This window comes from Cnephaeus nilssonii (genome assembly GCF_951640355.1).
Source record: "Cnephaeus nilssonii genome assembly, chromosome: 16".
Lineage (NCBI taxonomy): Eukaryota > Metazoa > Chordata > Mammalia > Chiroptera > Vespertilionidae > Cnephaeus > Cnephaeus nilssonii.
This window is the reverse complement of record NC_137087.1, coordinates 14,435,984-14,460,645: the sequence shown is the minus strand read 5'-3', so window position 1 is coordinate 14,460,645 and position 24,662 is coordinate 14,435,984. Positions and strand designations below refer to the sequence as shown.

General features: G+C 52.1%; 1 protein-coding gene and 1 pseudogene across 3 annotated transcripts in view; one reads left to right on the top strand and one right to left on the bottom strand.

Moving 5' to 3' along the window:
* DLG5 (discs large MAGUK scaffold protein 5) overlaps positions 1-24,662 on the bottom strand; it is a 112,026-nt gene that overhangs the window by 45,711 nt on the left and 41,653 nt on the right. The window contains exons 1-5 of one of the 2 annotated variants that reach the window (XM_079793978.1): positions 23,153-24,620; positions 17,844-17,912; positions 5,876-6,038; positions 4,190-4,333; positions 3,340-3,523 (exon numbers count right to left, since the gene is read on the bottom strand). In XM_079793978.1, coding sequence (XP_079650104.1) covers positions 3,340-3,523; positions 4,190-4,333; positions 5,876-6,038; positions 17,844-17,886 — 534 coding nt within the window. In that variant the 5' untranslated portion in view covers positions 17,887-17,912; positions 23,153-24,620. Of the gene's footprint in view, positions 1-3,339; positions 3,524-4,189; positions 4,334-5,875; positions 6,039-17,843; positions 17,913-23,152; positions 24,621-24,662 lie in introns of those variants that run through there. The other variant, XM_079793977.1, reaches the window with a different exon arrangement.
* Positions 12,665-14,699, top strand: LOC307112318 (large ribosomal subunit protein uL23-like; annotated as a pseudogene). Its single transcript has one exon. The product of its transcript is annotated as a large ribosomal subunit protein uL23-like (transcript).

The following is a 24,662-nucleotide window of genomic DNA, read 5'->3' as shown; positions in this document are numbered from 1 at the left end:
CGAAGACATGGGCTAAGTCCCCAAGTACATCACCTTAGGTCCCTCCCTGAGCCTGCACTGGGAATTCCACGTAAGACTTCAACAAAGACCACAGAAAGAAAATCAACCACAGAAGCCAGTTCTTCAGCAGTTTAAACGGGAAAATACTGAAAACAGCCCAGGAGTCCGTCAGCAAGGGGTCCGGTTGAAGCAATCACAGTGCGTCTCTGTGACTCAATACTCGGCAGCCATGACTAACTGGGAAGTGGGCTTTGTCCTGAAGTAGGACGGTGCACACACTATACATTCAGCAAGAAAAATGTCACAACAAAACGGACGTGTGGTTCCCTTTTGTGAACTATCCTAACAAGACACAAGGGTTCTATGTGCACACATAACAACCTCAAACCTTCCACTGGTAGTGTGCTCAGAGTGGTTACTTCTGGGAGTCAGACAACGGGAGGAATTCTACCTCTTATTTTTAAAAGCCTGTGTTGTTCGATTCTGTTATTAGTAAAATGCATATTAATTTTGCAATTAAAAAAGTAGTATAAAAATGAAAAGAAAGTTCTGCCCTTCCCCTTTTTGAACAATTTGACCTTTTGACCTGACAGCCATGAGTGAGGCCAAGCAGGACCTGGAGCCATAGTTGTCGGTGTATAGCTCTCGTGGAGCCCAGAGCGGGCATCAGGGCCTGCACAGGATGAGGAGGTACAAGCACAGGCGAGGCCTGGGGGAGGGAATGCACAGAACATGGGAGCCCAAAGGGGTAAGAAGGGAACAAGTGGGAAGGGAGCTAGAGAGGAGATGGGATGAGGGTACACAGTGGGGCTGACCAAGTAACAGATTACGAAAAATAGGAACCAGCCGTGGCCGGTGATGCTAAGTGATTAGAGTGTCGGCCCACACATGGAAGGGCCACAGGTTTGATTCAAGGGCACATACCTGACCAGGGTGGCAGGTTCGATCCCCAGCCCCAATCAGGGTACCTGTGGGAGGCAACTCACATTAATGTCTCTCTCCCATCGATGTTTCTCTCTCTCTCTCTTCTACTCTCTCTAAAAATCAATGGAAAAAAATATCCTCAGGTGAGGATTAACAAAACAAACAAACAAACAAAAAACACAAAAAAACCCCACACAATAACAGGAACCAAGTTTCACACTGCTATAAAAGGGAATTACAAAAACTGGGAAGAGTAAACTAGAATGAACCCTGTGGTATTGTAGCATTGGACTGGATCGGAAAGTGTTAGTGTGAACCCCTATTTCCCATATATATATTACATATTGAGGATATAGACACATAAGGGACAGAGAGAGGTGTAAGTGTGGGGGTGCAGGGTGTCCACAGACATTCCCTACTCTGTCCACTGAGAGGCCCTGGGAGCAGTGATACCCCAGTAGCTATGAATACACCCAGCATTCAGTTCTTACTGCTAAATACTATTCTCCACTAAAAGGAATGAAGGCTCTTTGAAGAAATGGCTGATTTTCCAGGACAAGGACAGGGAAATTATAAAAGGGGCTTGGAACATCTTGTGCCAGAGAGTAAGGCAGCACTCAGAGTGAGGAGACATGACAAAACGACGGAGAAGCAACCTTGAAGGGGCTTCCGCTGAATAAAACAGCAACCATGAGCAAATAGGTTAGGTAGGTAGGTAAACAAAAGGAAAACAAGTAACTTTACAGGAGAGAAGCCTGGAGACACCACCTGAGTCATACAACCAAAGTGAACAGCATCAGTAACAGGCCCTATCAAGCCAAGTCCCAATCAATAGGATGCAAAGAGAAGAAGGCAGCATCACGTCCGTGACGGTCCTGCCTAAGATGCTCAAAGGGCATCAAACAGTGAGGATTGCCTAAATCCAGGTGGAGGGACAGACTACAGAATAACCGGCTGGTAATCTTCCAAAGCATCAAGGTCATGCAGGTCAAAGCCAAGGAACTGTTCCAGATTTTAAAAGACTGAAGAGATGTGGGGAATGAACGCAATGCTTTATTCTGAACTGGATCCTTTTCCTATTACAGATACTACTGAGACAATTAGCAAAACGCAAAGGGGTCTGCTGACTGGGTGGCAGTATGTACACTAACTTCCTGATGGTGCCTGTGTTGCTGTTGTATAGAACATCCTTGCTAGTCAGAAGTACACGTTAGCATGTTCAGGGCTGATAGGGCATCAGGTTGGCAACGTACTCTTGAATGATAAGGGGGAAATTCTCTGCACTGTACTTAAAACTCTTCTGTAAGTTGGTAAAAGTTTCACAATTTAAAGCCAGAGAGAAACCGGTCCCCATTAGCAGACACTCTCCATCCTCCCATCCCTCAGCCACTCTCTGTCTCCATAGATTCCCCTGTTCCGGACATTTCCTGTGGATGGAATCACGTAATACATGGACTCGATCTTGTCACTGCCCCTGTGCCTGACTCCCCGCCGCAGTCATCCTCACCTGCCTCACGCACTGGGTTTCTGCAGAGGGTTTCTGTTGGGGTAAAACGGTTTGCCTCTGAACAACTGAAAACGCACAGCCTTAACCCTGTGCTCTAGGAAGCTCGTGGACATGCAGGGAAATTCAACGCATTCAGCACGGCACTAGCCATGGGCTGGCACAGCACTTTCTCCTTGTGCCTCACTTCGTCCCTAAAGCAGTGCTCCCCTCCTCCTGGGCTTGCCTTCCGACCTCACAAAGCGAACCCTCTGTGGACACAGAACATGCCACCAGCCCTGCCATGTCCCTGGGCAGCCGGGCAGTTCCGAGAGGAGAAGGGGCCACCATCACTCACAGCAAGCCAGGCTCTGACTGGCCTGCCCCTCATGCCTTTGTCCACGCGAAACAAGAGCTGAGCAAAGCAAAGAACCTAACTCGTAACGCAGAGAGCAGCGAGAGCAATAGGCCACACGCCCACCAAAATAACGATGATAACCACTCCATCTCGTATTTGCACAGGGCTTTAAAGTTTCCAAGCTTCTCCAACTGCAATCTCATGGGATCTGTACAAAGGAAAGAAGCTACAGCCCCCCAGCCCTCTAGCCCCAGAATAAGACTAATTCCCGGTACACACTGCATAGCGCCTCCTTCTTGGTAGCCCTTGCAACATTCGTAATGATACACGGGTACCTGGGATTATTTTATTAACATGTGTCTCCTCCAGGGGACTGAAGAGTCCAGAGAGCAAGGCCTGAGTGTTTGCTCACATATCCCAGGGCTTCACATGAGGCAAACCCTCCAGAAATACTTGCTAAATTATCAGGGGGGTGGATGGATGAGTGGCTGGGGGGTTGGGGAGGGTGAGCGACCTGGGCCTGGGCCTGCACCCAGCACCCAGCACCTAGCACCCAGCACCCGGCCCGCTCTACCTGCTGCTGCTGGGCCCGGAGGTCGCCAATCTCCTTCTGGTCCTCCTCATGGAGCCGCTTCATGTCCTCCCAGGACTGCTGCAGCAGGTTCCGCTCCCGCAGCAGCTGCCCGTTCTCCCGCCGCAGCGTGTCCACGTCGTCCTTCAGCTGGGTCTGGTCGCTCAGGAGCCGGCTGTGGAGTGTGCTGAAACCCCCCCACAGTGAGCCCCAGACAGCCCGCACCCCCACCCCAGGCATCACCAGCCCCTCCCGGGCCCCATACACCAATACACCAGCCGGGAACCACAGAAGCTGGGTGCCAGCGCTCAGGGACAGGCAAAAGCCTGCTGTCAGCCAGACGCCAGAAGGACCCAGACCACTTGTTAAAAACCTGACACCAACAAGGGTGCATAGACAAGGAGGGCTCCCTGGGACAGACCTGGCACCACCACGTCCTGAGGTACTTAGGTCTGAGCAAATATCAGCAGGTGGGCAGGCAAGTACCCTCAGAGGGGCACCAGGAGACCAGGAGGGAGCACGCCGCATCTGCCTCTCCTGTGGCAGGAGCCGCAGCAAAGCCCTGGACAGCGACCCAGAATCCCAGGGATCTATCTGCCCGGCCCCCTGAATCCCCTGCTCCATCACCGCCGACCACCCTGCTTCTGAGGCTGCAAAGATGGTATGAAAGGTAAAAGCCTCACTTCGTGCTTGGGAAAACTGAGGCAAAACCCACTTGCAGAAGGCACACTGCTGGCCACATGGAAGAGGCAGGACTAGAACCAGGAGGCCTGGCTCCAAGTCCAGAAATGAGGAAGGGTAAGAGGCAGCCATTCATGAATGCCAGAGCCCTTGCCAGGCAGGCCCCACTCACTGGTAGAAGTCGGTCTCCTTGGCCACCTCCTCACACCTCTTCAAGGCATTGGTGTGCTGGTTCTGCAGACTCTGCAGGTCCGACATGGCCCGCACACACTGGATCTTCAGCCTCTCGTAGTCGGGGTTCAGCCTGTGGTAGGGCCTGGCCCAGACAGCAAATGGCACCATGAACACACTGACAAGGAATGTCTCTTCCCCCGAAGCCGTGTCCTAGGTCACCCCAGCCCAGTGGTTCCCAAATACCAGTCTCCTACGCACCACAACTACCAGGATGCGTGTTAAGTTCAGATGCCCCAGCTACACACAGGCCAACAGAATGAGAATCCCCAGGATGGAGGGACCCTCAGCTGCCTGAGCTCCCTGCATGGGCCTGAAGAGCTGAGAATGTACCATCTAGGAGCTTCTGGGAGACCTTGTGACAGGCCTATGCACACAGTGGGTCCACCAGAAACCTATGATGAGGTTTCTTCTCTCTTTAGACTAGTGATTCTCTATCTTGGGTATACATTAAAACCCCCAGGCCAACTATATCAGCAACCTGGGATGGGAATCAGAGATCGGAATTTTTTTTTTTTAACTTTCCAAGGGATTCCAATGTGCAGCCAAAGCTGAGAAAACTGGCAGGGTGCAGTGGTTCTCAAAGTGAGGTTCCAGGACCTGCAGCATTGATACCACCTGGGAACTTGTTAGAAATGCAAATTGGCAGGCCAGCCCCAGACTTCCTGGATCAGACACTAGGGAGGGCAGGCTAACTAGCAAACTGTGCTTCAACAGTAAGGCCTCCGGGATTGCCGTGCTTACTCGAGTTTGAGAACCCCTGCCCTAGAGCAGACATCAACAATGCTTTTCTGTAAAGGGCCACTTTAGACTTTGCTGGCCACACGGTTGCTGTGGAACCACACACGCTGCCTCGGTAGCATGAAAGTAGCCGTGGACAACATGCACGCTGGCGCACTGTGTCTTCACGGCCCCGCCTTTGTGCCATCTGATTGGGGCATTTCCTCATCAGAGCAACCTCAAGGAGCAGGCTTGCAGCCCGACATTCCCCCAAGAGGAATCCTCCTCGGGACAAGGCACACACTCTGATGCTCCTAAAGGGAAGAAGCTAAAACACGGAGGACCCCTCCAGCATCTCCTGGAAGGATAAACCACTCTGCATCCCTCCTCCTCCTCCATGAAGCCCCCCTGGATCATGCAGGTGGGTAAGGCCTCTTCCTCTGCCCCAACCCTTGGACTGCCCTTTCCTGGCAACAGGAGCAATGAGATTGTCTTCAAAACAAAGAAGCCAGGAGAGATATATTCTTCCTAATACACATACATGACAGGATACAATGAATATGTTTGCATGCTACATAAAGATCCACCCAATAGGAGACAGGCTGGGGTCTTCTGGGAGACAGTGGCACATGCACACACACACACACACACACACACACACACACACGAGACACCACGGTCAAGGGCCAAATATATGATAAATACACCCACATCTTTCAGTCCTCGAGTTGTGTGATTCAGGCCACGGGCTTCAATTTCCATTTGGAAGAAGCACAACAAGCCTGTGCCCCACCCCCTGGAGCTGAGGACCCCCTGGCGGGGAGGGGATGGTGATGGTCCCAGGATAATAACCCTTGCCCTTTGGCAGGTTGGTGAGTGTTGGGCAGGGGAGCTGGCTGATCTCTACCTCTTGTCAAAGGTCGTCCCGTGAGTGGCGAAGGCCAGGCGCTTCCGCAGTTCATTCCTCTCTCGCGTCATCAGCCGCAGCTGAATGGAGAGGTTCTCCACCTTCTCATTCACTTGGCGGTCAGTGAGGAGGGGCGGTGGGGACGGTGCCTTCCCGGTGGTTCCTGGCAGGAGGGAAATAATAACGTGAACTGGCATTTGGAGAAAGTCACCAGCTGCCAGGCACCGTTCTGACTCTTGGCTTGCATTACTTCGCCCAACGGCCCTACCAGGTGTATCCTGTTAGCATCGCCCTTCAGAGATGACAACACCACGTCAGGGAGTAAGAGACAAACAAGAACAAAGCTCAGGCGTCCCCGAGCCTCCCAGCACTCACCGCCCGCTCTCCCGGCCCTGGCGGAGAGCCCCGAGCACCTCCACTCTTCCCAATCCCGCCAGGACACCTCCAGGATCAGCTGTTTCGGCCCTAATCCTCGCATCCTTGCCTAGTCTGGAAACAGTAACTATCACCCACCCCTGGGCATGGAGAGGCCCAGCTGAGCCCTGAGCAGAGCAGAAGCTATGGCCTGAGGAGGAAGGTCCAGTTGGAACCCAGTGAAGCTCCGAGGACCAAGGTGACTGGCTCCAAAGCTGGGCCCAAGGGCTGGGTCCCCATCCTCCCCTGACCGGGGCGGGACACTTCGTACAGCCCCCTTCTCTGAGCCATCCCGCTGCCTGAAGGACCTGCCGAACAGCCCCGGTGTGCGGGCTTGGAGGGCGGTCAGGGAGAGCTGCCCACGGTTAAGTAAGTGTGACGTGGTGCAGGGAAGTTGTGGGGGCTCTGTGGCCCAGCCCACATCAGACCCTCAGCACCTGGGCCGGGACGAAAGCGTCCTGAAGGGAGCCCCGTGCCTCCTGCTATTACTAGGAACAGTGGCCACTGCCAGCACCTCTGACAAGACCCAAATCCTTTTCTAACAGGACAGCCCCTCACTCAAATGTCTGGGAAAGAGATGAGTCCATGCTGCTTTTATTTTTTTTTAAATATATTTTATTAATTTTTTACAGAGAGGAAGGGAGAGGAAGAGAGAGTTAGAAACATCGATGAGAGAGAAACATCAATAAGCTGCCTCCTGCACACCCCCTACTGGGGATGTGCCCGCAACCAAGGTACATGCCCTTGACCGGAATCGAACCTGGGACCCTTGAGTCCACAGGCCGACGCTCTATCCACTGAGCCAAACCGGTTAGGGCCATGCTGCTTTTATATTTAACTCTGTCCATATGTTCACCTGAGATGCCCTCGACCCTCAGGGAGCCAAGGTAGGTCAGGAACTCAGAGCAGCCTTCCCATTTCATGGATGGGACCCAGGAGGCTGACTCACCCCAGCAGCCCTCGAATGTGCGAAGGGCAAATGCATGTCTTCTGACTCTGCCATCCTGACCCCCCACACTCCCAGCTGACCCTTGTTGGCTGGCTGTTCACAAAAACCAAGTGTCCCCACCAAGACAAAAGAGGGGCACCCGGGTGTGGCCTCGCATTTCCCAGGAGTGCCAGGGAGGATGGGGAGCTCCACGCTGTGGTGATAAGCCATACCCTGGTCTGAGGTAGGAGCCTCATGCTCAGCTCAGGTTACCCAACACTGGTACCCCAACCACCTAAATCTATTACCCCCCGAAGTGCACATTATTTTAAAACCACCACACCCTACCCCCCAGGACTCCTGTACTCCGGGCCAGAACTCTGGGGTCAGAATGTTCTCTAAAGTGGGGCCCAGATCAGCCCTTCCCATCTTCCTCCCCACATGGTTCTGCTCCACAGACGCTTTCCCTCGCCTTCCCCCAAACACCCTGCACCCTCACTCCTGCCCCCGGAGTTTTGGGAAAAGGCTTGTTGCAGCTGTGTTTGGGCTGTATAACTTCTTGCTCTCTGGCAAATGAAGTCACTTTTTGAGGTGAGCCTAGGGCCAGGTCTTCACTGTCATCTGATTTGCATAACTTACAAGGTTCTCACAAGTGGGGCTTCCTCTGGACATGTGTCCGGTGCCCCTCCGGGAGATGCCCATGAGTCACCCTCTGAACTCTGGGGGAAACTACCTGTGGAAGACTGACAAACCTAAGCGAGTGGGATGAAGAGGCTCAGAGAGCACCCGGAAAGGGGGCAGTTAACGTTCACAGCGCAGACAACACAAATGTCCCAGACATTAACTCCAGCTTCCCAACAACCCCAGGTGGGTACTAATATTGTCACCCCATTTTACAGGTGAGAAAATAGAGGACCAGCAAGGTTAGTTCATCAATTAAAATAGATTCGGTGCACGAACACTGCCATCACGCCTCCCTGCCTCCCAAATGACAACCATGAGTAGCACTTACTTCGTGCCTGGCAGTTTCTGAAATGCTTTCCATACATCATCCCATCCAATCCCCTTAAGGAAAATACTGCTGTCATTCCCATCTTACAGATCAGGACACCGAACCTTGTCAAAGCTAAGCAACGTGCCCAGGTCGCTGAGCCGGTAGATGACAGCACTGAGCCTCCCTCTACGGACCTGACCCCAGAGCCAAGGCCTTAACCTGAAAGTTCCCAAACGTTTTGATGTTCGGTCCTCTCTATACTCTTACACATGACTAAGGACTGCAAAGAGCTTTTGTTTATATGGGCTACATCTACCTAACACTATCTACCAGATTAGAAATTAAAACTATGAATTCTGAAAATCTAGTTTTACAATAAGCAAACACCTACTACCTATTTACATAAGATTTTTTATTTTATTTTTTAATAATTATTTTTTAATATTTTATTGATTTTTTACAGAGAGGAAAGGAGAGGGACAGAGAGTTAGAAACATCGATGAGAGAGAAACATCGACCAGCTGCCTCTTGCACACCCCCTACCGGGATGTGCCCGCAACCAATGTACATGCCCTTGACCGGAATCGAACCTGGGACCTTTCAGTCCGCAGGCCGACGCTCTATCCACTGAGCCAAACCGGTTTCGGCTACATAAGATTTTTTAAATTAAAAATGAACTACCCTTTCGATTACAAAACAAAAAAATGCAGTAAGAAGAGCAGCACTGCGGGGCATCCTTATGCCGCTTGGTGCCCAGCTTACCTCGTGTCTGTGCAGGATGGCACGCCATGACGAACCTTCAGAAAACCCCACCCACAGCGAGTGTGTGAGCGTGGAGGAGCAAGTGACACCTACGTGTCAATGAGAAACAGTTTGGACCTCACTGGCCCCTGAGGAGACCTCGGGGACACTGGCCATGCTTTGAGAACAGCCGCTCGGTGCTACGCCCAAGCGCACGAAGTATCCGAGAAGCATCACATCTCGAGTTCGGGAACGGAAAACCACCAGGGGCAGAGACCTGCCTCCAGGGAGATCAAGGATTCTCACCCCATGTCACACATGAAGCGACAGAAGGTGCATGTGTCCCTTAGCTTCCGCAGAAGCTGGAGAGAAGCAGCAGGAGAAAGCGGGGACCATAGCTCTGTCACCAGCACAGCCACGGCCTCCGGTCCGTCCCCAGCAGGGTGAGGGTCTGGGGCAGTGGATCACGCAAACGATGAAGTGAGTGCCGACATTTGCCCACCACAGCCTGGCGCTGGGTTCTGTGCTAAACCCTCCATCCTGACCTCCTTCATCCCCAAGGCACCCGCCCAGGTGTGTGCTATTACCACCCCGTGAGAAAATGACGTCCAGAAAGACTGTGCAGCTAGGGAAGCAGCGGACCCCACGCAACACTCAGCTCTAACTCCAGAGCCAGGGCCTCCCCCTGCGCTGCACGGCCTCCTGACAGGGGCGCCTCCTGTGCCCCTCCTCCTGCCCCAAGGCGGGAGCACACAAGAAACACACAAAAGTGAGGCCGCCCAGGCCTGAGAAGCCATCAGACGGCCGCTCCCTGATGGGGGAATGCGGCCTGGGCGCCCCTGTGCTTCGCAGTAAGGAAGGCGGAGGACAGAGGAGGCCACGGGCCCTCAGGAAGAGTCCCCAGATGTGCTAAGCCAGGAAGTTCCAAAATAACAGCAAGTTCTGCAGAAAACCCACTCCATCCCAGTCAACTAAAAATAAAGATTTCCCCTTTTACTTGCATCTCAGGGTTGAAAGGAATTGGGAAGATGATGCTGTCCTCCCATCCAAATCGTTAGCAGAATCCCCCAAATGCCATCAAGACTGTTTGAACCCTCCACAGTGAGGGAGCACACTCCTTCCCTCACACAAAGCCCATCCAATCTTTCCCCACGGAGTGATTCTCTGCGTGAGTTAAAAGCTGTCCCTCTATTTCCCCCACTGACCCTCGCTCTGCCCCAACGGGCCACAAGGTACAACTGCAATTCCTTTTCTACACAACAGACCTGCAAGTACTGAAGACAGCTATCAAGTCCCTGTGTCACCATCAGAACAGCTGACAGTAAAAAGTGGCAACACCAGCCCTACCTGCTTTGGCTCAGTGGATAGAGCCTTGGCCTGTGGACTGAAGGGTCCTGGGTTCGATTCCGGCCAAGGGCACATGCCCGGGTTGTGGGCTTGATACACAGAGGGATGTGCAGGAGGCAGCCAATCAATGATTCTCTCTCATCATTGACAGTTCCATCTCTCTCTCCCTCTCCCTTCCTCCATGAAATAAAAATATTTTTTAAAAATTATTTTTTAAAAAAGTAGCAACACCAAATGCTGACAAGGATGCAGAGAAACTGGAATTCTCAAACACTGCTGGTAGGAATACACAATGATACAGCCACTTTAAAAAAAAAACACTTTGATAGCCTTTTATAAAGTTAAACACACATTTATTGTACTACTCATGATCCCACCCCCCGCCAAACTATTTACACAGGAGAAAAGAACATTTATGTTCACGCAAAACCAGCACACAACTGTTTGTAGAAAGAAGCTGGTGAATGGATAAACAACAGCATTTCTACAATGGAATACTACTCAACAGTAAAAATGAATGGACAACTGATCAAACTACCAATATACACAACAGCACGGGGAAACCACAATGCCCTGTGTGCCATGTGAGAGAAGCCAGACTCAGGAGGCTACATACTGCAGCAAGCATGTCAAACTCGTGGCCGGCGGGTTTGACATGCTTGTACTACAGGATCCCATTCATGATACTCGGGAAAAGGTAAAACTCTAGCGGCAGGAAGAGGTCAGTGGCTGCCAGACGTGGGGGGTAGAAGGTGGAAGGCAAACTACAAAGCCACAGAAGGAAATGTTTCGGGTGAAGGAACTGTTCTGTATCTTCATTGTGACAGTGGTTAAATGGTCAAGAGTTTGTCGCAACTCATTGAACTATATGCTAAAAGGGATAAACGTTACTGTATGTAATTTATACCTTAACAAAAAAATTAAGTTACAAAAAACTACAGCTGTGGGGCCCTAAACTGAAGCCACATCCGAGGAGTGGAGTGGCTGGTGCAGAGATGGGAACTGTGAGCCCTTCTCCAGTCACTCAGTCCTGATAAACATCTTAAATAACGAACAAAATAAGAGGGAATTGTCCAACGTATTCCAGGGAGAAGGGGGCAGCGGGAGGAGATTAATCAATGAACGTATATGCATACATGCATAGCCCATGGCCAGACAATAGTGGGGGAAGGCCTGGGCAGGGGGCTGGATTGGGAAGACAGGGTTAATGGGGGCGGAGGGGAACACCTGAAATATTTTCTACAATAAAGGTAAATGTTTTTAAAAAGTGAGTTGTCAAAAAAAAAAAAAAATCCAAATGCCACTTCTCTCTCCTATCCAGTACAGTTGTTCTTTTGGACTCAAATGCCAAACTGTCCATTCTCCCCAGCTTCACCCCTTCTTCTTCCCAAGTCTGGAACCACTTGAGAAGGCAGATTTTCTTTTCCTTTTTGGTGTCCCAGACGGGATTCAGGGGGTAAGGGATGTGATCGCACTGAATGGCCTCAAAGGGGTGGAGGGAGATGCAGGAGAGCTGGCACATGCCCTGGACTCTGGACAAAGAGCCATCACTCACCTGGGCCCTGGCGTGAGGGGAGCAGCAGAACCAGAGCGGGCAGAGCCCTGTCTCCATCACAGGAGTCCTGGCTCCTCCTCCTCGTCGCCCCAGCTGATGTGGCCACCCCCATAGACCACGAGGCTCAGTGAGCAGCCTGACAGCTGGGTGGGCTGCTTGGCCATAGCCCCTTTGTCCTTGGCTCCCTCATCACCACGCTCTGTCTTATTTACAGCTGGACAGGTGGCAGCTCTGCTTCAGAGCCCTGTGGCACGGTGCCAGAGCCAAGGAGGAAGTTGGTAGTGGCCAAATGTGGTCAGGTGGAGTGAGGATGCCCAGGTAAACTTTCTGGCCACCTCCAGGCCCTGGCTGTCAGAGGAGAAGCAAAGGAGCAGCAGGACGAGGTCATGACCGGCAGCAGACGGCAAACCCAAGCCAACCTCTGCTCCAGCCAGGAGAGCCAGGGCCAGCGGGAAACAGCCCCACACCCGGAGCCATCTTCTGGAAGCATCTTAGCATCAGGAGAGAACTTGTTAGAAATGCACATTTCAGGCCCCACTCAGACCCACTGATCAGAAACCCTGGAGTGACCCCCTCCAGGTGATCCTGATGCCGGATAAAGCTAGAGAACCTCTGGTCTAGACCAAAGCTGCATTTGTGGCCCAGCGTAGCTTTACCTTCCTTGTTTTTTGTTTGTTTGTTTGTTTGTATTGTTTTTTGTTGTTGTTTTTATTTCAGAGAGAGGAAGGGAGAAGAGAGAGATAGAAACATCAATGATGAGAGAGAATTATTGATCGGCTACCTCCTGCACAGCCCCTACTGGGGATCGAGCCTGCAACCCGGGCATATGCCCTTGACTGGAATCGAACCTGGAACCCTTCAGTCCGCAGGCCGACGCTCTATCCATTGAGCCAAACCAGCTAGGGCTTTTCCTTCCTTGTTTTACTGGCTGTCCACCAGCCACTGCACTTAAAGGCATCACCCTTTGATGAAACGCAGGGAGGGCCCCTTCCCTGACTATGGAGCCCAGGGGCACGGCCTCCTTGGTCCTGCAGCCCACAGCTCAGCTCCTCCCAGGACTCGGGGAGAGGAGGTGAGACTCCAAGCAGCAGCTGTAGCCTTGCCCAGCTCCCAGTTCTCCTCCCAGATAAGCTACTTGCTCTGAGTCCTAAACTCGGGATCTGCTTGGCAGAAACCCAAGCCTAGACACACAGAGCCGGCCGACTGCTTGCTGAGCCATGCCTTGGAGGCCCACCTGAAGGGCCCCCTCCCCGAAACTCACTCTGGAGCACTCATCAGAAACAGCTGCTCCTTCCCGGGCTGTTCCTTTCTGTTTCACAGGGCGGAATGGCCAGTAGCTTATCTCTGCTGCCAAGGTCTGAATGTTTGTGTCCGTCCCCCAAATTCCTGTGTTGAAATCCTAACCCCGAAGGGGTGATATTAGGAGGTGAGTCCTTTTGGGGGTGATTAGTTTATGAGTTTGGAGCTCTTATGAATGGGATTAATGTGTCATAAAGGAACCCCACCCCCAGCGAGAGCTCTCTCCCAACTCTGCCAGGTGGGTCCCAGCGGGAAGCTGCCATCACTGAGCCAGGAAATGAGCCTCACCAGGCACTGCAGCTGCCTTAGCACCTTGATCTCGGACTTCCCAGGCTCCAGAACGGAGAGAAATAAATGCTCGTCTTTGAGCCATCCGTTCTGTTAGAGCAGCCTGGATGGACTGAGACACTGGCTGGACTCTAAGGTCAGGGGCCAGGCCCCAGTGGGACCCCTACGAGACGGAACGCACGCTCCAAGAGGAGAGATGCTTCTATTCCTCTGTTGAACCGAGAGAAAACAGGCCCCTGGTCCCAAAGGACCAGAGAAGGAAGGGCCAGAGAGCGCACGGAGTCGGGGTACAGCCCTGCCCCCACCTTCCCTGTCAACCAGAAGCTGCGCTGTCAAGAAAGCATCGCTGGGACACGAAGGACGCTCTCAGGCTCCGCGCCCTGCCAACCGGCCGGAGAACTCTCTGTTCAATGAGAAATCCCTCTTGTTACTTCAATTTGTATGACATTTAAGCCTCATCTTATAAATGCCACCCGAGAATGTCTCTACTTAAAACTTCCCCAGTTATTCGCGACGAGAACTAAAAGGCACCAGAGAAGTCAGGTGCAGATGTATGGGGAGGAAAACATATGGATTGCCTGAAAGGAGTGTGCAATCCCGGCAGATCCCTGGGGCCTCCCCGTGGGGCAGGTTCCTTAGCAAAGTGCTGCACGGGATGGAGGAGGGCCTCGAAGAAGCCACCACACTCAGCTGATGAAAACTGCCTGGAGCTTTTTACAAAGATGGCGAAGAAGGTGCCAAAAGCTAAAGAGGAAGCCCCTGTCTCTCCCAAAGCCGAAGCCAAAGCAAAGGCTTTGAAGGCAAAGAAAGCAGTGCTGAAAGGCGTCCACAGCCACTCAAAAAAGATCCGCACGTCACCCACCTTCCGACGGCCAGACACTGAGGCTCTGCAGGCCGCCCAAATATCCTCGGAAAAGCGCACCAGGAGAACAAGCCTGCCCACTATGCCACCATCCATCCCCCCTGACTACCGAGTCAGCCCTGGAGAAGAAAGAAGACAGCAATACACTTGTGTTCATTGTGGATGTCAAGGCCAACAAGCACTAGATCAGACGGGCTGTGAAGAAGCTCTATGACATTGAGGTGGCCAAGGTCAGCACCATCATGAGGCCTGATGGAGAGAAGAAGGCATATGTTCGACTGGATCCTGACAACGATGCTTTGGATGTTGCCAACAAAACTGGGATCATCTAAAATGAGTCCCGCTGCCTAATTCTAAATATGAAAATGTTACACTGTAAAAAAAAGGAAGGAAGGAAGGAAGGAAGGAAGGAAGGAAGGAAGGAAGGAAGGAAGGAAGGAAGGAAACTGCCTGGAGAGACCTCAACAGAAAGACACTGCAGCCCCTAAAACCATTAGTTGGCAAAGGCACAGTGAGGTATCCGTGGGATCAAGCTGGAGAGCCGAAACGAGGCAGACCGCCTAAGGATCAAACGCCAACCAGGGGACCCGACGTTAAGAAAATGTTATATACTCAAGGTTTCATCTACCAGCTTCTCTTAGGCTGAATACAACTTGCCATTCTCTCCCCAAATGTTCTTCGTTAGGGAGATAAACATGGAAGAGCAGAGGCGGTATTTTCATTCTAAGACCTTCCTCTTGCCTTTCCTTAGGTTCAAACTGAAACAGCCAGTCTCCGTCTGACTTGCCAGCGCCCCCGAGAAAGGGAGGGCTGCCGGCACTGGGCGAAGGCTGAGCCAGGAGGGGTTCTCCAGGAGGCGCCGCCGTGGTTCCCCGGCTGACCCCACCATTCATTCCACACCCAGGGCCGGTCCACGCCAGCCCCCACATTCCAGGTCTCTTGCCAGGGCTGAGGTTAGGCCCACCCAACCCAGACCAGGAGGGCGCCTACACGCGGGGCCCACGCTCAGAGCTGCTGATACAGCAGGCAGGAGGTGGAGCCTGGAACCTGCATTTCTAACATGTGCCTGAGGGCTGCTGGTCCAGGGGCCACACTGGGTGAGCACCGGTTCGGACACAGACAAGCGATTCGGTGAGAGGAGACTGGGCTGAGGGAGTTCTGGGGAAGGCTTCTCTGCTCGTAAGGTGACAGCCCTCTTGTCCTCTGGACTGTTCATGCGACAGATGTTCTTTTACCTGCTCTGTCCAGTACGGTAGCCACTAGCCACAGGTGGTCAGACAGCACTTGAAATGTGGTTAGTGTGACTGTTGAAACTAGAAATTTTATTTCATTTTAATTATTTTGAATTAAAAAGCCACCTATGGCCTGTGGCTCCCATAATGGACATTAGAGCCCGGGACACTGTCCCCATCAGCCTGAGGGGGAGGACACCACACTTTGGATGCTCACTTCTTACTGTTCAAGGTCATGCATTTCTTTATTGTTTAAGGCGGTGTGAGTCGGTAATCCCTGTTGCTGCAGCCATGAGGACATTCACATCAGCCGGTGAAAAAGTGGAGCTAGCCGAAACCGGTTTGGCTCAGTGGATAGAGCGTCGGTCTGCGGACTGAAAGGTCCCGGGTTCGATTCTGGTCAAGGGCATGTACATTGGTTGCGGGCACATCCCCGGTAGGGGGTGTGCAGGAGGCAGCTGGTCGATGTTTCTCTCTCATCGATGTTTCTAGCTCTCTGTCCCTCTCTCTTCCTCTCTGTAAAAAATCAATAAAATATTTTTTTAAAAAAAGTGGAGCTAGCCACCCAAGGACGCGTCACCTGCATGCAGAAGAGCAAGAGAAGCAAACCCTGTTCCTGTGAAGTGAAGAGGGTTGGACCTGAGGGATGCAACTCGGTCTTGCAGCATTAAGATCTGGACACAGCGTGCTCCCTGTCTGCCTGCTAACAAGATCTGGGGACACTGCCGACCCCTCCATCCCAAGGACCACCAGTGTGTGCAGAACTAAGTACTGACAAGGCTTCTTCCAGGCATGCGAGGTCTGGAAAAACACCTCCTGCTCTAGCTCGCTGTGGTTTAAGCAAGACCTCTCTCTGGAGCCCCCTTTTAAAATGCAAATGCTCCCAGGAAAGGTGCTGGGTTAAGCCTTGAAGTGTGGATGTGAAGTTGAATAAATTAGATCATTGTACCTGTTCCCAAGTAACAGGAAGCCGGAAAAGGGTGAAGCATGAGAGAGGCAAGGGGTACAAACTCAGGACTCAACCAGTTCACAGCTTTACAAAAGCCGCACCTCACTGCTCTCCTCATCCCAACTGCACACCCCATGTGCTTCCTGAAAGCCAGTCCCAAATGCGAAATTCCGACAATCCCATCATGCAATCAATGTGTCTCCTGGACCCAAAGCAGGAAGGATAAAGTGATAGAGACTCAGTAGCTCTGAATTATGGTCCCAGAAGAGTCCTCCCTGAACCCTACACAAGATGAGAGAACCTGTGAGGGGCTGAATTTTGTCTTCCAAAAAGATGCCCAAGTCCTAATCCCTTGTAAATGTGAATGTGACCTCATTTGGAAATACAGTTTTTACATATGATCAAGTTACAATGAGGTCACACTGGAGGAGTAAGGAGGGCCCCTAAACCAATATGACTGGTGTCCTATTAAGAGGAGAAATTTGGGGAGACACAGAGAGAGCATCATGTGAGGAAGAAGGCTTGGACAGACTGGGCGATGCATCTACCAGCCAAGGAGCATCGAAGACTGCTAGGAGCCGCCAGCAGCCAGGAGAGGCCCGGAACAGACCCTCCCCTGAACCCTTCAGAGGGGCACGGCCCTGCCAACACCACACCTTGGTCTCAGACCTCCAGCCTCCGGAACTGCGGGAGGATCCCTTTCTGTCGTACAAGCCACACTGTCTGTGGTACTTCCTATGGCAGCCATAGCAAATGAATATATATAGTACCCCTACTGTACCTGTCTTCCCTTCTGATCACTCTGACCTCACTTTTTGTACACTTGTGTAACTGTCCCCACCCCCCCCCGCACCCGCACAGATCCTAAGATGCACAAGCACGGGGACCACACCTGTGGTCACCACCACATCCCAAGCCCACTTCTGGCACCTGGAGGGGTGTCAGCTGTCACCCAGAGAGCACACAGCCAGCAAGGCCTGCCCCCCACAAGCTCTGGAACCTCTGGCGAGAGACTCTCCTCCCTGAGTGGAAATCTCCCTGTAGGAAGGGTGGCCTTGGTGGGGGACGGGGGAGCTCACGGAGAAGTCCTGTGCCCTGACAAGTGAAGAAACTGCAAAACACGTGCCTCCCTCGGCACCCACCACCCTTCTACGGCCAGAGCCAGATTCCTGCCCTCTGCACGAAGATGACATATTGCTGACGAGAAAATGTAAATGGAATAAACGCAAGATGAGCCCATGAGTAATATCAAAGGTGAGGGCCAGCTTCCCATCCCATGGACCCGGGGCTGCCCTGGCTCACACCCAGACCCTGGCCCGCCGGCTCTACAGGAAGGAGGGTCCGGGAGGTGGTACTCACCCACACTGCTGAGGGAGCTGCTGCTCTCGGAGTCGGAGGGCATGATGGACAAGACGCTGTAGGTGGAGCCTGGGGGCAGAAAGGGAGAGCATTTGTTACTAACCCCAAGGGGCCTCCTGTCTATACCCCAGACCACTGCCGGACCAACTGACCTTCAGTCATCGCCAGGCTGAGAACCGGCACTGCACCAGGGGCCAGAAACCGAACCCCAAGGGCCAGGCAGGGCAGGGCCGTCGGCAGGGACGAGTCTTTGGTGTCTCTGCCTCGCCTCTGCCTCACCTTCCGCACCCTCAGCTCTGGAGGCTAATGTATGTGCGGGCAGAGTGGAACTTGTAATGCCAGCTGGCTTCCTACTGGGACATCTGGGGAAAGGCTCAGCGAGGGAGCATGCCCAGGTTAAATGCAGTGAGGAGTCCCCACAGATTAGTATCAGCATAATTCTGGCTTCCATGCAGAGAGTAGCAGCACAAATTGACCGTCGGTGAACTACCTGTGGTTTTTGCCGGACTACTCTGTTCTTAGGTTCTAACTGTATTCAAGCTCAGTCCTTAATAATTTAGCCAGTGTCTACCTCCTTATTAAAAGTTACTCATCAAGAGAGAAACCAAGATGGTGGCATAGGTAAACACCTAAACTGCTGCCTCGCACAACAACTTCAAAACTACAACTAAAAGACAAAACGGACATCATCCAGAACCACAGGAAGGCTGGCTGAGTGGAAATTCTGAAAAAGAAAAGCACACTGAGACTCAGAGAAGCTGCAGGAGGCAGAGGTACTGAGACACGCACGCAGGGAGGACTGGCAACTGAGTACGCGGCTGGCTTTCTCAAGCGGGAGGGAGACAAAAGCTCCCGACTGCTCTGAACTCCAGTTCCGGGCGAGACTCTGGGGACCCAGACTCATTCAGGGAAAAACTGGACTGTCTGGCAGCTGGCAGAACTCGAGGGCGGCTTTCTCTCAGAGGTGCTTGCAGCAATTACCACGGGACACTGAGACACAGGGGCCTATTAGGGCAGGGCTGACAGGAAACCAATGCTGTCTGCTCCGCCCTGAGGCTCTGCCCTGAGACTCCGCCCCATCCAAGCTGAGCACAGAGGCTTTTGCAAGTCTTGTCTCATAAAGGTGTCTCCAGCACAGAAGTTCTCCCAGCATAGACACAGCTGATCCTCACAGCCAATTGGCCTGGAGGTCAATTCCTCCCAGTGATACCAACAACAATCAAGGCTTAACTACAACAAGACTGTGCACACAGCCCACAAAGGGTGCACCAAGAGTGTCCACCTCAGGTAACTGGGGAGGCTGAGCCACTGGGCCCTATAGGACACCTAGCACACAAAGCCGCTCTATCAACTCAGGGAAGCAGCCAAAATGTGGAGACAAAGAAACAGATCACAAATGAAAGAAATGGAGGAAAGCAAACGACTGGATATAGAGTTCAAAACCACGGTTATAAGGTTTTTCAAGAATTTTCTAGAAAAGGCCGATAAATTTAGTGAGACCCTCGAGGATATGAAAAAGGACCAACTAGAAATTAAGCATACACTGACTAAAATAAAAAATATTATACAGAGATCTAACAGCAGACTAGAGGATCGCAAGAATCAAGTCAAAGATTTGAAATACAAAGAATCAAAAAAGCACTCAACCAGAAAAGCAAAAAGAAAAAAGAATCCAAAAATATGAAGACAGTGTAAGGAGCCTCTGGGACAACTTCAAGCGTACCAACATCAGAATTATGGGGGTGCCAGAAGAAGAGAGAGAGCAAGATACTGAAAACCTATTTGAAGAAATAATGACAGAAAACTTCCCCCACCTGGTGAAAGAAATAGACTTACAAGTCCAGGAAGCGCACAGAACCCCCAAACAAAAGGAATCCAAAGAGGACCACACCAAGACACATCATAATTAAAATGCCAAGACCAAAAGACAAAAAGAGAATATTAAAAGCAGCAAGAGAAAAACAGTTAGTTACCTACAAGGGAGCACCCATATGACTGTCAGATGATTTCTCAACAGAAACTATGCAGGCCAGACGGGAGTGGCAAGAAATATTCAAAGTGATGAATAGCAAGAACCTACAACCAAGATTACTCTACCCAGCAAAGCTATCATTCAGAATTGAAGGGCAGATAAAGAGCTTCACAGATAAGAAAAAGCTAAAGGAGTTCATCATCACCAAACCAGTATTATATGAAATGCTGAAAGGTATTCTTTAAGAAGAGGAAGAAGAAGAAAAAGATAAAGATAAAAATTATGAACAACAAATACATATCTATCAACAAGTGATTCTAAAAATCAAGTGAATAAAAAAATCTGATGAACAGAATAAACTGGTAAATATAATAGAATCAGGGGCATAGAAAGGGAGTGGACTGACAATTCTCGGGGGGGAAAGGGGTGTGGGGGTGCGGGAAGAGACTGGACAAAAATCGTACACCTATGGATGAGGACAGTGGGGGGGGTAGGAACCAGGTGGAGGGGTGCTATGGGGGGAAAAAGGAGGAACAATTGTAATAATCTGAGCAATAAAGATTTATTAAATAAAAATAATAAAATAAAAGTTACTCATCAAGTTTGGAGCAATTACACTGTCCTCGAAGCCAGGGAGTAGCACCTTTCATTGTTGTTGTTGTTTGTCAACACAATGTTATAGACACACAACTCCTGGCTACAGACACACAACCACTATGGTTTGGTTTGAATTCCGATATTTTCAGACAGGATATTTGTGCCTAGCATCAGGAAAAGCCTCTGGGTCAGAAAACCCAGTTTCTGAACCCAGCTCGTGTCCGGGCGTGAGGAGCTGGGTGATGCTGAGCAAATCACTTCCGTTTTCTGAAATTCTGTCCTGGTCTGTAAGATGAAGCATTCAGTCAAGCGGCTTAGTCTTACGGGGTCCTGCACCTGCCTCACCTCAGCGATTCCACTCTCCACTGAGCTGTGCCTTGCTTATCAAGACTATGGGTGACACAAAGTTAAGAGGGTGAACAGACTCGGAGACTAAACTGGGCGTTTAAAAAAGCACAACACGCAGAGATGGTGGGTCAATCAAAACAAGATAATGGAGGAATGCGATGTTTTGTTCTTGGAACCAAAAGAACTATAATGAAGAGGGGTGTGTACTGGGCATGGTGGGTGAGCTCAGGATGGGATTTTAGCAATAAAGCCTTTGAACAAGACTTAGGACTTAGTGTCAGAAAGTGGCCAAGAACTAATATCTGGGGCCAAATTTAAGAGGTTTGCTCCCATCTCTATTCTTGACTAGCCACCCCATACATGCAACACATACTCAGAAGGGAAAGAAAGAGAGATGGGAGTAGACTGAGGAGAGGGAGAGAAGGAGGGGAGGGAGCAGGAGAGGCCCCAGGGGGAGGGGAAAACTGGGGGGGAGGAGAAAAAGACCACCCCTGGAGGGCAGAGAGATGGACAAGCGGTGCATCTGAGCTAGCAGGTGTGCCCACACGAAAACAGATGGAAGGCGAGAACGAAGAGAAGAAACAGGGGGCTTTGGTAATGGCAGAAACTAGAACAGTGGCCAGGGAAGACCAGTGACCTCATTATCACATTTTGTGAGACTCTCTGAAGAACCTACAGGTTTTTCACGTGGATTGAAGCGATTTGAGTTGGGGAGTGGGCCGGTGTTTTGTCTTCAAGTAGGATTGTCGGAAGGGATTCAATCTGTTCCACATGGTCTCCCGCAGCAGCGCTGGGAACAGCAGGGAAATGTGGAGAAAGCTCCAGGTCAGGGTGGCCAGGCAGTCCGTGCTGCCCCAAGCACCCCTGGCTGGGAACCAGAGGGGTCTTGCACATCATCAGAAGGAGGCTAGAACCAGAAAACCCTATTCAGCCCTGAAGTTCCCGGGTGCTACTAAAACATGAATAGCAATGTCCAAAGAAATACCTCCTGTATTTCAAGTTCAACCCACACCGAATTTATTTTACTGTCCATTCAACACCTCTGCATTTTTGTTTTAAACAATGAGCATCACAAACTTCTCAAACGATCTCTCTTCCCAGATCATAAATGTCGAGTGTTGTGTAGGGATCCATGAAATAAAGTCAGATGCAGTTCAGGCAGACCGTGACATCTTCAAAGAACAAGAGGGCAACACAATGCCCATTTTTAAACCCAATCGCCATTTTCTCAATAATTTCCTTCATTTATGGGGGCAAGGAAGGCTAGCCAGCTGGTAGGCCGGTGGACTGTTTTCAAAAGACGCCAACTCAGAAAAGCAGGCATCAATAAACTCTCCCACTCACACCTCCAGGTTCTCCGAGTTCAAGCCAATCCTGCCTGCAACTTGGCGGACAGGACGCCCGTGCTCTGCTGGACGCTCCCTGTAGGAACGCCTCGCTCCTTCCTCATACTGGCATCAGCAGTGCCCTATCTTCCAGTAAGCAGCCCCTCCTCTGCAGATGGTCTCTCTCCTTCCCTGTGGCGAGTTTCCACTGTTAATTAAACTTGGCAGACAGCCTTCTCTCTCCCCGCCCATCTCCCACCCCAGCTGGGGGAGTCAACTGGCCAACCAACACATTCTGTTCCTCTCCCCTGTCCCCGACGTCCTGCCGGACGGAGCTCTGGGGCCTGACCCAGGGACGGTGTGACATCTCTGCCCGCATCTCTGGGCATCACCACCCCCGAGTCAGCTGGCAAGGTTCCTGGGAGCTACGGGTGGGGAGCCAGCAAGGAGCGATTAAAATTGGACAGGGCCCAGCTTTTACAATGTTCCCAGGGCCTTAGACGTCATTCGGGGAGTGGAAAGGGCCCGAAGACGACATTGTCTTGGTCATGCTTTGTCTCTGCGGCTACTGTGGTCTTAAAAGGCCTGTGTGGTCAGGACTTTCGGGAATTGGCACAGGAGTCACGCTCCTCCAAAGTCACGTGGTCTCCTTTCCAAGCCGGTGCTTCTGAGGGGCGGGTGTCAAGCGTCATCTACCTCTGGGATTTCACAATCAGATCTAGAGGCCACCGGGAGTCCTGTCTCTCAGGCAGCCTCTGCCCCTCACAGCCCCTCACTCTTGGCCATGTCCAAGACACCTGCACCCCACCTGTTCTGACACCTACACATCCTCCACTTCCAGGAGAGGCCCAGCGCACGCGCTCCCCCTGCACTGCCCCCATGCCCACGGACAGCAAGCACTGCCCCCAGGACGTGCCCCGCAGCCTCATGCACGCCTGCGCAGAGGTCCTGCCAGGCCCAGAGAAAGCTGATGATCTGGAAACCTTTCCAGCAAAGGAGAGCAGAGCATGCGCCCCGGGGGTTCATGGCCTGGGAACCAGAGAGGGGTTCTTGACTGTAGGAGTTACCTCGGAGCCTGGTCCAAGTGCAGGCTCTACCTGGGCAGATCAGGGTGGGGCCTGAGATTCCGCATTTCTGCCAAGCCCCAGGCCTGGTCTGCAGTCGGAAAGAATGCAGGGTCCGTGGCTGGCCAGGGCCAGCAGGTGAACGCAAACGACGTCAAGGCGGAAGGCCTGGAGAGAGCGGCACCCTCTGGCCCGGGCCTGGGCCACGCACTGTCTGCGCCCTTCCCAAGAGCACTGGGGCCCCTGCACATTGTTTACTCTGTGACTCAGCCCCACGGGGTCACGGAGACCTCTTAAAAAGAACTTCCAGTAAAGTCACATGAGCGGTAACCAGCCTGTGGGGCCCGAGAGAGACAGAGACTCGTCCCTCACACAGCGCTCCATTCACCTGGAGCCCGAGAGGCCGCGGTGACTCACGCTTTCTCACGTGAAAGCTGCAGCGCTGAGAGACGTGTTCCAGCCGGGAGCCAGCCCAGGAGGGTGCCCAGAGGCTGGCCTGCCAGCTGCCCTGAGACAGCTCAGGTCCCAGGACGATGTGCACCACCCCTCCCCAAAGCACCTGAGAAGAGAGAGGGAGAAGGCAAGCTACCATCCCCTCGGGGCTCTGGGAGAGTGGGGAGGTGCTGCCTGGTCACAGCGGGGAGTCACCACCAGGCCACCTGCCTCACCCTAGACCCTCTCCTAGCTCACACCAGAGGAACCGCAGCCGGCACACAACCCACGGAGGGCTCACCGGCCACCGGCACGGCACTAGGCTGGGTCTGGTGGGAAGAAGAGAAGCTGGGACTGCGGAGGGTGCTCACCTGCCAGGACCCTGCACACGTCCCTTCCCCACTCTGCGCCTGGGCCCTTGTCTGTAAATCAAGGCGGTAATGAGCAGAATGCCGATGGGGCGCCAGCCGGCCTAGGTTCAACTCCCAACTCTGCTACTTAGCAGCTCTGTGCCCTCAGGTAAGTCGCTCAGGCTCTCCCACCCTCCCTCCATGTGCTTATCTGTAAAATGGGATAATAGGAGTACTTACCTCATAGAGGATCAACTGCATTAATGGGCAAGGCAGGGCTTGAAACAGCTCCTGCACAGCCAGCACTCTGTTAGCTGCTGCTATTATGGTCAAACCAGACCTTCCAACCTGTCCTCAATCCCTTGATGACCTAAGGTGAAAGCTGTACTAGCGTGACGAGGCCACACAGTTCCCCATGACAACTGCTGGGCTGTCTGAGCCTCACTAACCATTAGTGCCTGGATGTGTAAGCACTGTGCAAGCTTGTCTCGGTTCGTCCCCACGCCAGCCCTGAGGCTGTCATTAGCCCCACTTCAGAAAGGAGGCAACTAAGAGTTAGAAAAATTAAATCACTTGCTTAAGGTCGTGGTAGAGTTACTGGGGGGGCAAACAGGATACAAACACAGGGAGTCTAGTCCAAAGCCTGCACTCCTGATCCCTCTACACCAGGGGTCCTCAAACTACGGCCCGCGGGCCACATGCGGCCCGCCGAGGACATTTATCCAGCCCAA